Here is a 10,955-nt window from a genome sequence, read left to right on the forward strand (position 1 = left end):
ATTTTGAGAGAGCAATTTTATACAAGGCAGTTATTTTAATTTACTGCATTTACAGACCAACAGAAGATTTGGTCATCATTGTAGTGTGATATAGACTGGTGCTGTGGGACTGAAAAAAGCATAATACCCCCTCTTTAACTTCGTCATTCTATGCATCTTCTTTTAGCTCATGTAACTGGCAGAGAAAGCTTGGATAAGTGAAAGACTAATTTTCGACACAATTATGACCAATGATATTAGCAGGATGTGTAAATGGAACTAAACTGTACTCCATATATGTGACACTGACAACATTATAATGCTCCAAAAGTCAAATACAGCAGAACAGTCTTCATCATCATCACAGAACAGTCTTCATCATCATGACTAATGAGAAAGTGTGATACCGGCGGGACAGGATCCACAGTAGAAGGAGCCCTCCGTGTTGAAGCACTCCACAGGGGGGTTGGTGGAGCACGGCTTGTTGGCCAGACTGCACTCGTCCACATCCGCCACACAGGCCGGGTTCCCCGGGGGAGAGTCCCAGCCAGAGTCACAGATGCACTGGTAACGGGGCTGCAGAGGGAAAAACACTCAAGTGTCACACGGCTTTTACACTGACTTGTTGTTGGACTACAGCTGTGGGGGGCAAAAAAAAAGTATTGAAACTTCACTGCTGTTTCAGTGTGTGACGTCTGGTGGAAAAAATGTCTCAACCAATACAATCATTTTTGCTTTCACATCTCTCTTATGCTAAAGTCTGTTATGTTATAATCTCACAGTGTCACTCAGTGGCAATTCAACGACACTCATCTGTTCCCCCGACACTAGAGTTTAGAACCAAAACCATTGTTTGCTCATAGTTTGTTATGCCTCTTTTAAAAGCTCTAGGTTTGTACTTTTTTTTTGGTTGCTGGATTTCTTTAACAGACACGTTTGTGAGAAAAGCTGACAATTGCAAGAACCATTAGCTAGCAGCCTGCAGCTCTTGAAAACACTGCAAAAAAGTTATAAATGATTTAGCACTGGGTAATTCAGCACAGACATCTGATTTAGGGAATGCGGCGGTCAGAAAGCTGGGTCTATACATATGCATGTTCACTTTGTGCACGCTCAGGCTTGTTGCTCCTCTCTTATAGGGAACACAGTGAGCGTGAGTACAAGCACAGGGTGTTGAGCTGAAACCAAACTGTTCTTGCTATCGGTGCATGGTATCAGACCTGTCGTATTTGGAGGCGTTACCTGTCCCGGGGTGATGCGGTCTGCGTCGATACACGTCCCATGCACGCACAAGTCTTGTCCCGGATTCCTACAGTCGTCATAGCGCTCTGTGCAGAATGTTCCGGACCACTCCGGAGTACAGCTACACCTGCAAACAGCCCGAAGAGGGACAGGGTTAACCAGGGGGAGACGAATCTGATCTATGTTATGACCACAGATAGAGTCATTAGAGAGAGTCCTTTATAAATCTGATCTATGTTTAAACCAGGGGAGAGAGGGCCCACACATGTGTTTGAGGTGTGTTGGGACATGTTGAGAGTGTGTTGGGGGCATGTTGAGAGTGTGTTGGGGGCATGTTGAGAGTGTGTTGGGGGCATGTTGAGAGTGTGTTGGGACATGTTGAGAGTGTGTTGGGGGCATGTTGAGAGTGTGTTGGGGGCATGTTGAGAGTGTGTTGGGGGCATGTTGAGAGTGTGTTGGGACATGTTGAGAGTGTGTTGGGGGCATGTTGAGAGTGTGTTGGGGGCATGTTGAGAGTGTGTTGGGACATGTTGAGAGTGTGTTGGGGCATGTTGAGAGTGTGCTGGGGGCATGTTGAGCGTGTGTTGGGGCATGTTGAGAGTGTGTTGGGGGCATGTTGAGAGTGTGTTGGGGCATGTTGAGAGTTTGTTGGGGACATGTTGAGAGTGTGTTGGGGACATGTTGAGAGTGTGTTGGGACATGTTGAGAGTGTGTTGGGGCATGTTGAGAGTGTGCTGGGGGCATGTTGAGAGTGTGTTGGGGCATGTTGAGAGTGTGTTGGGGACATGTTGAGCATGTGTTGGGGGCTTGTTGAGAGTGTGTTGGGGACATGTTGAGCATGTGTTGGGGGCTTGTTGAGAGTGTGTTGGGGCATGTTGAGAGTTTGTTGGGGACATGTTGTGAGTGTGTTGGGGGCATGTTGAGCGTGTGTTGGGGCATGTTGAGAGTGTGTTGGGGACATGTTGAGCATGTGTTGGGGGCTTGTTGAGAGTGTGTTGGGGCATGTTGAGAGTTTGTTGGGGACATGTTGAGAGTGTGTTGGGGACATGTTGAGAGTGTGTTGGGGACATGTTGAGAGTGTGTTGGGGTATGTTGAGAGTGTGCTGGGGGCATGTTGAGAGTGTGCTGGGGGCATGTTGAGAGTGTGTTGGGGCATGTTGAGCGTGTGTTGGGGCATGTTGAGAGTGTGTTGGGGCATGTTTAGAGTGTGTTGGGGGCATGTTGAGAGTGTGTTGGGGACATGTTAGGAGCATGTTGAGAGTGTGTTGGGGGCATGTTGAGAGTGTGTTGGGGACATGTTAGGAGTATGTTGAGAGTGTGTTGGGGCATGTCGAGAGTGTGTTGGGGGCATGTTGAGTGTGTTGGGGCATGTTGAGAGTGTATTGGGGCATGCTGAGAGTGTGTTGGGGGCATGTTGAGAGTGTGTTGGGGGTATGTTGAGAGTGTGCTGGGGGCATGTTGAGAGTGTGCTGGGGGCATGTTGAGAGTGTGTTGGGGCATGTTGAGCGTGTGTTGGGGCATGTTGAGAGTGTGTTGGGGCATGTTTAGAGTGTGTTGGGGGCATGTTGAGAGTGTGTTGGGGACATGTTAGGAGCATGTTGAGAGTGTGTTGGGGGCATGTTGAGAGTGTGTTGGGGACATGTTAGGAGTATGTTGAGAGTGTGTTGGGGCATGTCGAGAGTGTGTTGGGGGCATGTTGAGTGTGTTGGGGCATGTTGAGAGTGTATTGGGAGCATGTTGAGAGTGTGTTGGGGGCATGTTGAGTATGTTGGGGCATGTTGAGAGTGTGTTGGGGGCATGTTGAGTGTGTTGGGGCATGTTGAGAGTGTATTGGGAGCATGTTGAGAGTGTGTTGGGGGCATGTTGAGTGTGTTGGGGCATGTTGAGAGTGTGTTGGGGGCATGTTGAGTGTGTTTGGGGCATGTTGAGAGTGTGTTGGGGCATGTCGAGAATTTGTTGGGGCATGTCGAGAGTGTGTTGGGGGCATGTCGAGAGTGTGTTGGGGGCATGTTGAGAGTGTGTTGGGGGCATGTTGAGAGTGTGTTGGGGCATGTCGAGAATTTGTTGGGGCATGTCGAGAGTGTGTTGGGGGCATGTCGAGAGTGTGTTGGGGGCATGTTGTGAGTGTGTTGGGAGCATGTTGAGAGTGTGTTGGGGCATGTTGTGAGTGTGTTGGGGACATGTTGAGAGTGTGTTGGGAGCATGTTGAGAGTGTGTTGGGGGCATGTTGTGAGTGTGTTGGGGGCATGTTGAGAGTGTGTTGGGAGCATGTTGAGAGTGTGTTGGGGCATGTTGAGAGTGTGTTGGGACATGTTGAGAGTGTGTTTTGGGGCATGTTGTGAGTGTGTTGGGGACATGTTGAGAGTGTGTTGGGGACATGTTGAGAGTGTGTTGGGGCATGTTGAGAGTGTGTTGGGGCATGTTGGGGGCATGTTGAGAGTGTGTTTTGGGGCATGTTGAGAGTGTGTTGGGAGCATGTTGAGAGTGTGTTGGGGACATGTTGAGAGTGTGTTGGGAGCATGTTGAGAGTGTGTTTTGGGGCATGTTGTGAGTGTGTTGGGGACATGTTGAGAGTGTGTTGGGGCATGTTGAGAGTGCGTTGGGGCATGTTGAGAGTGTGTTGGGGACATGTTGAGAGTGTGTTGGGGACATGTTGAGAGTGTGTTGGGGGCTTGTTGAGAGTGTGTTGGGGACATGTTGAGAGTGTGTTGGGGCATGTTGAGAGTGTGTTGGGGCTTGTTGAGAGTGTGTTGGGGCATGTTGAGAGTGTGTTGGGGCATGTTGAGAGTGTGTTGGGGCTTGTTGAGAGTGTGTTGGGGCTTGTTGAGAGTGTGTTGGGGCATGTTGAGAGTGTGTTGGGGACATGTTGAGAGTGTGTTGGGGACATGTTGAGAGTGTGTTGGGGACATGTTGAGAGTGTGTTGGGGCATGTTGAGAGTGTGTTGGGGCATGTTGAGAGTGTGTTGGGGCATGTTGAGAGTGTGTTGGGAGCATGTTGAGAGTGTGTTGGGGCTTGTTGAGAGTGTGTTGGGGACATGTTGAGAGTGTGTTGGGAGCATGTCGAGAGTGTGTTGGGGACGTGTTGGGAGCATGTTGAGAGTGTGTTGTGCTACTCACGTGAAGGACCCGGGCGTGTTGACACAGGTGGCTCCATTCTGACATCCTCTTAATGTTCCAGCGTTCGTCTGACACTCGTTCACATCTGTGCCACAGGTTGTGCCCTAACACACAGCAACACCTCAGTAAACAGTGTAAAACATAGTAAAGAAATACTTCTTATTTAATCTAGTATGCAGATTCGGACTTAACACTATGGTAGGGTTAGGGTTCCTGCTTTCATAGGGCTGACTGAGAATAATTTTCTCATTAAAGCAACATACATACGTTGATATCACTTACAGGTTTATGACCAATAAATACATTTTAAAATAAATAAATAAATAAATAATTTAAAAATACTCTTCCTCACCCTCCGCGGGCGGTCTCTTTTTCCTCCAAGCTCGGGTCCTCTACCAGAGGCCTGGGAGCTTGAGGGCTCTGCAAAGTATCTTTGCTGTTCCTAGAACTGCACTTTTCTGGACCGAGATGTTTGATTTCCTGGGATCTGCTGGAGCCACCCCTCCATCTCTCAGCAGCTGGTTCATTTGTGCTGCCAAGCGCTCATGGAGTGCCGTGAGTTTCTTTATATATATACATACACATACATACATTTTCTTCCACTTGTCCGTTTCCGGGTTGTGGGGGCAGCCGTCCAAGCTGTCCAAATCACATTGCACCAGCCGGTATGGCTCCCCCTGCAGGTGGTGGGTCCACAGAAGGACAGCCTCATGGTTCTAACCGGGCCTGTTGGTCTCTCATAAGGGGCTTCTAAACCACTCTTTGTCCGACCCGTCACCTAGGACCTGTTTGCCATGGGAGACCCTAACAGGGGCATGAAGCCCCCAACAACAGAGGCCCCAGGATCATTAGGGTGCTCAAACCCCTCCACCGCGTTAAGGTGGCGGTTCCAGGAGGGGTCTTTATATATTACATATATATATATGTAAATACCAGAGATGCCAAACACCAGCTCCTGGTAGACAGAACAGTCGCTCGAGACTGCAGAACTCTGGAACTGGATTGATTAAGGCCTACGACTTAATGCCACATACTTAGATCATTGAATGCCTGGAGCTATACAACATCAACAGGACGGTTGTGGAAAACCACCCTTGAAGCCAATGGCAAGCCACTTGCACAAGTCTCCATCAAATGTGGCATATTCCAAGGAGACGCTCTGTCCCCAGTGCTGTTCTGCATAGGTCTGAACCCCCTCAGCCAAATAATCAACAAGACTGGCTATGGATACCGACACAGGAACGGGGCCACCATCAGTCACCTCCTCTACATGGATGACATCAAGCTGTACGCTAAGAATGAGCGAGACATCGACTCACTGATCCATACCACCCGGATATACAGTGCAGACATTGGGATGTCATTCGGACTAGAGAAGTGTGGTAGGATGGTGACTCAGAGAGGGAAGGTAATCCACACAGAAGGGGTCTCACTCCCAGAAGGAACAATAGCAGACATTGAGGACAGTTACAAGTACCTCGGAATCCCACAAGCAAATGGCAACCTCGAAGAGGTGACAAGGAAAGCGTCTACGGCCAAATACCTCCAACGAGTAAGGCAGGTCCTAAGAAGCAGCTCAATGGCAAGAACAAGTCCCGGGCAATAAACAGCTACGCCCTGCCAGTAATCAGATACCCTGCAGGAATAATAAGCTGCCAAAGGATGAGATACAGACCACAGATGTTAAGACGCGAAAGCTCCTAACCATGCACGGAGGGTTCCACCCCAAATCCAGCACCCTGAGACTGTACGCTAGCTGTAAGGAAGGAGGCCGAGGACTAGAGAGCGTGAGAGCCACTATCCAGGATGAAACATCCAAGATCCATAAGTACATCAAGGACAAGGCTCCAACAGATGACGTGCTCAGTGAATGTCTCAGACAATGGGGAACAGAAGATGAGGTGCTGGAGGTCCCGTCATGGGAGGACAAGCCCCTACACGGGATTTACCACCGACACATAACTGAAGTGGCGGATATCAAGAAATCCTACCAATGGCTAGACAGAGCCGGACTAAAGGACAGCACAGAGGCTCATCATGGCTGCACAGGAGCAGGCCTTGAGCACCAGAGCCATAGAGGCCCAGATCTACTACACAAGACAAGACCCCAGGTGTAGACTGTGCAAAGAGGCCAATGAGACAATCCAGCACATAACTGCAGGGTGTAAGATGCTGGCAGGGAAAGCTTACATGGAGCGCCATAACCAAGTGGCTGGTATAGTGTACAGGAACATCTGTGCAGAGTATGGGCTGGAAACCCCAAGGTCAAAGTGGGAAACACCTCCAAAGGTGGTAGAGAACGACCGAGCCAAGATCCTGTGGGACTTCCAGATACAGACGGACAGAATGGTAATGAACCAACCGGACATTGTGGTGGTGGACAAAGAGCAGAGGAAAGCCGTTGTGGTCGACATAGCAATACCAAGACTTCAACATCAGGAAAAAGGAACACGAGAAACTAGAGAAATACCAGGGGCTCAGAGAAGAGCTGGAGAAGGGTGAAGGCATCAGTGGTGCCCGTGGTCGTTGGGGCACTCGGGGCAGTGACCCCCAAACTGGAGGAGTGGCTCCAGCAGATCCCAGGAAATACATCAGACATCAAAACTCTCATGCCATTAGAATATATTGAAAATTGTCTGTAAGTCATAATCATCTAAATTATAACAAATAAACACTTGACATATGTCATTTTGCATGTAATGACTCTATATCATATATTAGTTTCACATTTTAAGTTGAACTACAGAAATAAATGAACTTTTTCATGATATTCTAATTGCATGACGAGCACCTGTACATATTGTTTTGTACCAAAATGTTAAGTCAGCGGATTTTGTTTTGAGTTACAAATCGTTTTATTGAAATTAGTTATAAATATAAGTAAGGTCTTATTTTAATCAGGTCCCCACTGACCCCCCAGTTGTCTGGACACATGCAGTGGAAAGAGTTGAGAAGGTTCAGGCATGTTCCTCCGTTCACACAGGGGTTGCTGCTGCAGGAGACCTTCTGCACCGTCTGCAACACACACAAGAACATGTTAGAAAGCCGATGTTCACTAGCTTATTTGTCCAGGGTTCATCCTGGGTAAGCCTTACTTTGGCCCTGCTTTAGTCCTGCTCACTTGTGTTTAAGCTTAATCCTGATATTGGGGGAACTGAGCAAGAAAGCTTTGATGCTCACTGATTCTGTTCCTAAATCAAAGCTTACCGTTTCCACAGTCGTCACTCTGGTCTCAAGTGTTGTGACCTGAAAAGAGGAGGAAAAAACTGCTTAGTGTGCTGACATTTCACCTGGCAAAAACACATCGATATTACGGTAATATCGATCTGGAATAGTTCCCCTTTGTGAGGAGGATGGCCTTTCAGCGGAGCATTTGCCGGTGATTGGCGATGAGTTTGATCAATCTGAAGCACTGCATTAAGCCCTATGTGGCTCATGAAATCTTCAATAATAATAGCCTAGCTTCTTACCTTAGTGGTTAGCTGGTTGAGTTTGTTGGTGACATCAGGGGGGACTGGGCTGCCATTTGTTTTAATGTCGTCAATGTCGGCTTTGTTAGATTTGATCTACAAAATAACAGGGATATCATAATGTCAATGTTAACATATTTATCTTATTATATCTTATTGATGTGGCTCTTCAGTACCTGGCTGATGAGCTGGGTCAGGTCCTCCTCGCCCACCTTGACCCGCCCTGATGCCGAGGGTTTGAAGCAGATGTCTTTATTGTTGCCCGGGGTGAACACAAGGTCCCCGTTGTCTGACAGCATACGAGGCCTGGGGAGAGTCAGGAGAGTTCACTTCAAAACGTATTTCCATTTTGTTTTAGTTTTCTTCTTTTGACGAAAACGTGATTTTGTTTTTGTCACAATTTAGACAAATAATTCACAGTAAATTTAGTTGAGTAAACGTGTATTTAAACATATTTAATCACATTGCTTCATGGAGCTTCTCCCACATGGACAAAACACCAGACTTGTTTCTTTCGTGAGGCTCCTTCAAACTGTGGTGTTCATTTCGTTGACTCAAATATTTTTGTCATACTTTCAGTCAATGCATTCTTTGTGTGACTAAAATTAGACTAAAAAGTAAATAAATGTTATGAATAAAATCTCCAGATATTTTCCTAAACTCATTCGGACTAAATAGAATTTAAAAGAGAGACTATAACATAATTTGATATAACACTCTGAGGTTTCAATGAAAGGGGCCCCCACACATTAGGACCAGAATGGACACTTCCATCATTTGACCACCTGTGAGTGATTCATAGCAGTTTATATTTAACATGTTTTATATTTGCTAAAGATATGACAGTGTTTCCTGAATTTAGTGTTGTGCTTGTGCTACAATAGACACAATTTTCTTGAATCAATAGTCTGACTTGAATCCAACAGGGCTTCCAGTCTCCTGGAGGAAATGTATTTCTTGTTTCGAATTTACCAGGTGTGACTGCTGTTTCCTAAGATATGTAACCAAACCAACTGCCATCCCAAACAAAAATGGACCCACTAACCCACCCAAGTCCTCGGTCCACATCCACATCCACATTGCGGTGACTACTGATTCCCAACACGTTAGTTGGGACTTGCAGCGACCTGGGAGACTGTGTTCTTCATGCACAGCTCTGCTAACCGCTAAGCCAGCAGGTCACCGCCGAGAACGGGGTAGGCCTGTATTGTACACTGAACAAAAATAGAAACTATATATGGTTCACTAATAAATCTGTGTAAGTGAGTGCTTCTTATTTTGCCGAGAGAATCCACCCCCTTCACGGCTGTGGCATATCCAGATGCTGATGCATGAATCTGGCTGTCAACAGTAAAAGGACACACAGAAATATTCAGTTTTACACACAGCACAATCCCACAGAAGTTTTGAGGGAGTGTGTGATTGTCATGCTGACTGCAGGAATGTCCATCAGAGCTGCTGCCCGTGCATTGAATGTTAATATCTCTACCATAAACCGTCTCCAATGGCGTTTCAGCGACTTTGGCCGTACATCCAACCAGCCTCACAACCCACGGGTAACCAGACCAGAACAGACCAGGACCAACACATCCAGCATGTCCACCTGCATGATCGCCTGAGACCAGTCAGCCCGACAGCAACGTTATCTGACTGTTATTTCTGAGTTTATACTGGCTTTCAGCACGCGGCTGAGAGGAACAACGAGGTCACAGACTGCCTCCTTCATGCCCGGTTTGCTGCTGTGCATTTGGGATTACAGTCGACTGTGCAGAGTTGGTTGCAGACCTGCAGACTGTCCCAAGGTGCAGGCTCTCTGTATAGTATCTATAAGTCTTGTTGCAGTTAGAGGACTTTCATGACAGAGAGGGCCTCCGTTATGATGTTTCAATGGAAAGCCACGCCCTCAGGTTCCTGCGGCCCTGCCTTGTTTTTATAGCATCAAAAGTATAAGTAAGTGCTATAAGAAAAGGCCCAAATCTCAGGATTTTTTAAAAATTGATTGATCTTTTAACTTTTTTTTTCAAAATAGCACCAAAGTAAAACTTGATGAGGGTTCAGTTAAGAATGAAAATGAAGTATATGCATTATCAATATATTTAAAACCAAGATAACCAAGATATAAGTAAACAGCATAAAGTGGAGGCCTCTATGTGCAAATGAAATAAGCTTCCAGACTAAATATAACACATTATAATTTCTCCAACTGAGAGCCAAATATTTGACGTGCAGTAACAGTTTATCTTTTATCAGAAGAAAAGGCCTTTTTTTAAACATTAGATTAGACTGTCCCCACAAAGGCAGGATTTAAATAGCCAAGGAGGCTGTTGATCTCACGGATTACTCTTGTAAGAAAGATTTATTTGGTTTATTACATGTTAGGCGTTATAGTTAGCGCTTCTTTTTGTGGAACCCAATGGAGGTTATGCAGATGATATTCCAACGGTGAGCACTTGTGTGTCTCAGCCAGGTTCGATTCGCACCTGCACGGGGCCTTTCTGTGTGGAGTTTGCATGTTCTCCCCGTGTCTGTGTAGGTTTCCTCCGGGTTCTCCGGTTTCCCCTACCACTAAAAACATATACAATAGGTTTCCCTGGGGGCTGGACTCCCCTTAATCTCAGTGGGACTTCCTGGTTAAAGAAAGACTAAACAAATCCAGCATATCAATCCTCTATGGTCTCTGCTCCTGGTCCAGGACTAACCTGCTGGGCTCCTGCGATCAGAACACTGTGACATTGTAACTCACTGGTCTGGGACGGCCGCCCGCTCCGCTCTCCTCTCTGCTCCGCTCCCCACCTCTCCTTGGAGTCCCACCAGGAAAAGCATGAAGAGCATCCACAGAAGCCACAGTCGCCGCTCCATCATGGAAACATCTACTGCTGCCAGTGGCCTGCTGCACTCAGAATGTCTCCTGTGTAGAAGCCGCACTGGAATGACTTTAACAAAGACTTTGACCTGGGCACATTTAAGGCCCTAATGTGAGAAAAGCTGCTTCATCAGAACGGCACATGACGGTGGCAGATGAGTAACCAGGCGTTAGTGTAGAGAGGTGCGTTAGGAAATACAACAGTCTAGTAAAAACTCACCTTAAGCGATGTTTAATAACTGTCATAACATTATAAAACACAGCAATTCTACGTCATAAACTTA

General features: G+C 46.9%; 1 protein-coding gene across 1 annotated transcript in view; it reads right to left on the reverse strand.

Moving 5' to 3' along the window:
* Positions 1-10,667, reverse strand: part of cubn (cubilin (intrinsic factor-cobalamin receptor)) — a gene marked incomplete at both ends in the record, with an annotated part of 67,062 nt that extends 56,395 nt beyond the window's left edge. Inside the window, 8 exons of the mRNA XM_079576273.1 lie at positions 387-555; positions 1,222-1,348; positions 4,339-4,442; positions 7,252-7,353; positions 7,546-7,584; positions 7,809-7,904; positions 7,985-8,114; positions 10,552-10,667. Coding sequence (XP_079432399.1) covers positions 387-555; positions 1,222-1,348; positions 4,339-4,442; positions 7,252-7,353; positions 7,546-7,584; positions 7,809-7,904; positions 7,985-8,114; positions 10,552-10,667 — 883 coding nt within the window. The remainder of the gene's footprint in view (positions 1-386; positions 556-1,221; positions 1,349-4,338; positions 4,443-7,251; positions 7,354-7,545; positions 7,585-7,808; positions 7,905-7,984; positions 8,115-10,551) is intronic.
* Positions 10,668-10,955: the final 288 nt, after the last annotated feature.

This window comes from Gobius niger (genome assembly GCF_951799975.1).
Source record: "Gobius niger genome assembly, chromosome: 18".
Taxonomy (NCBI): Eukaryota; Metazoa; Chordata; class Actinopteri; order Gobiiformes; family Gobiidae; genus Gobius; species Gobius niger.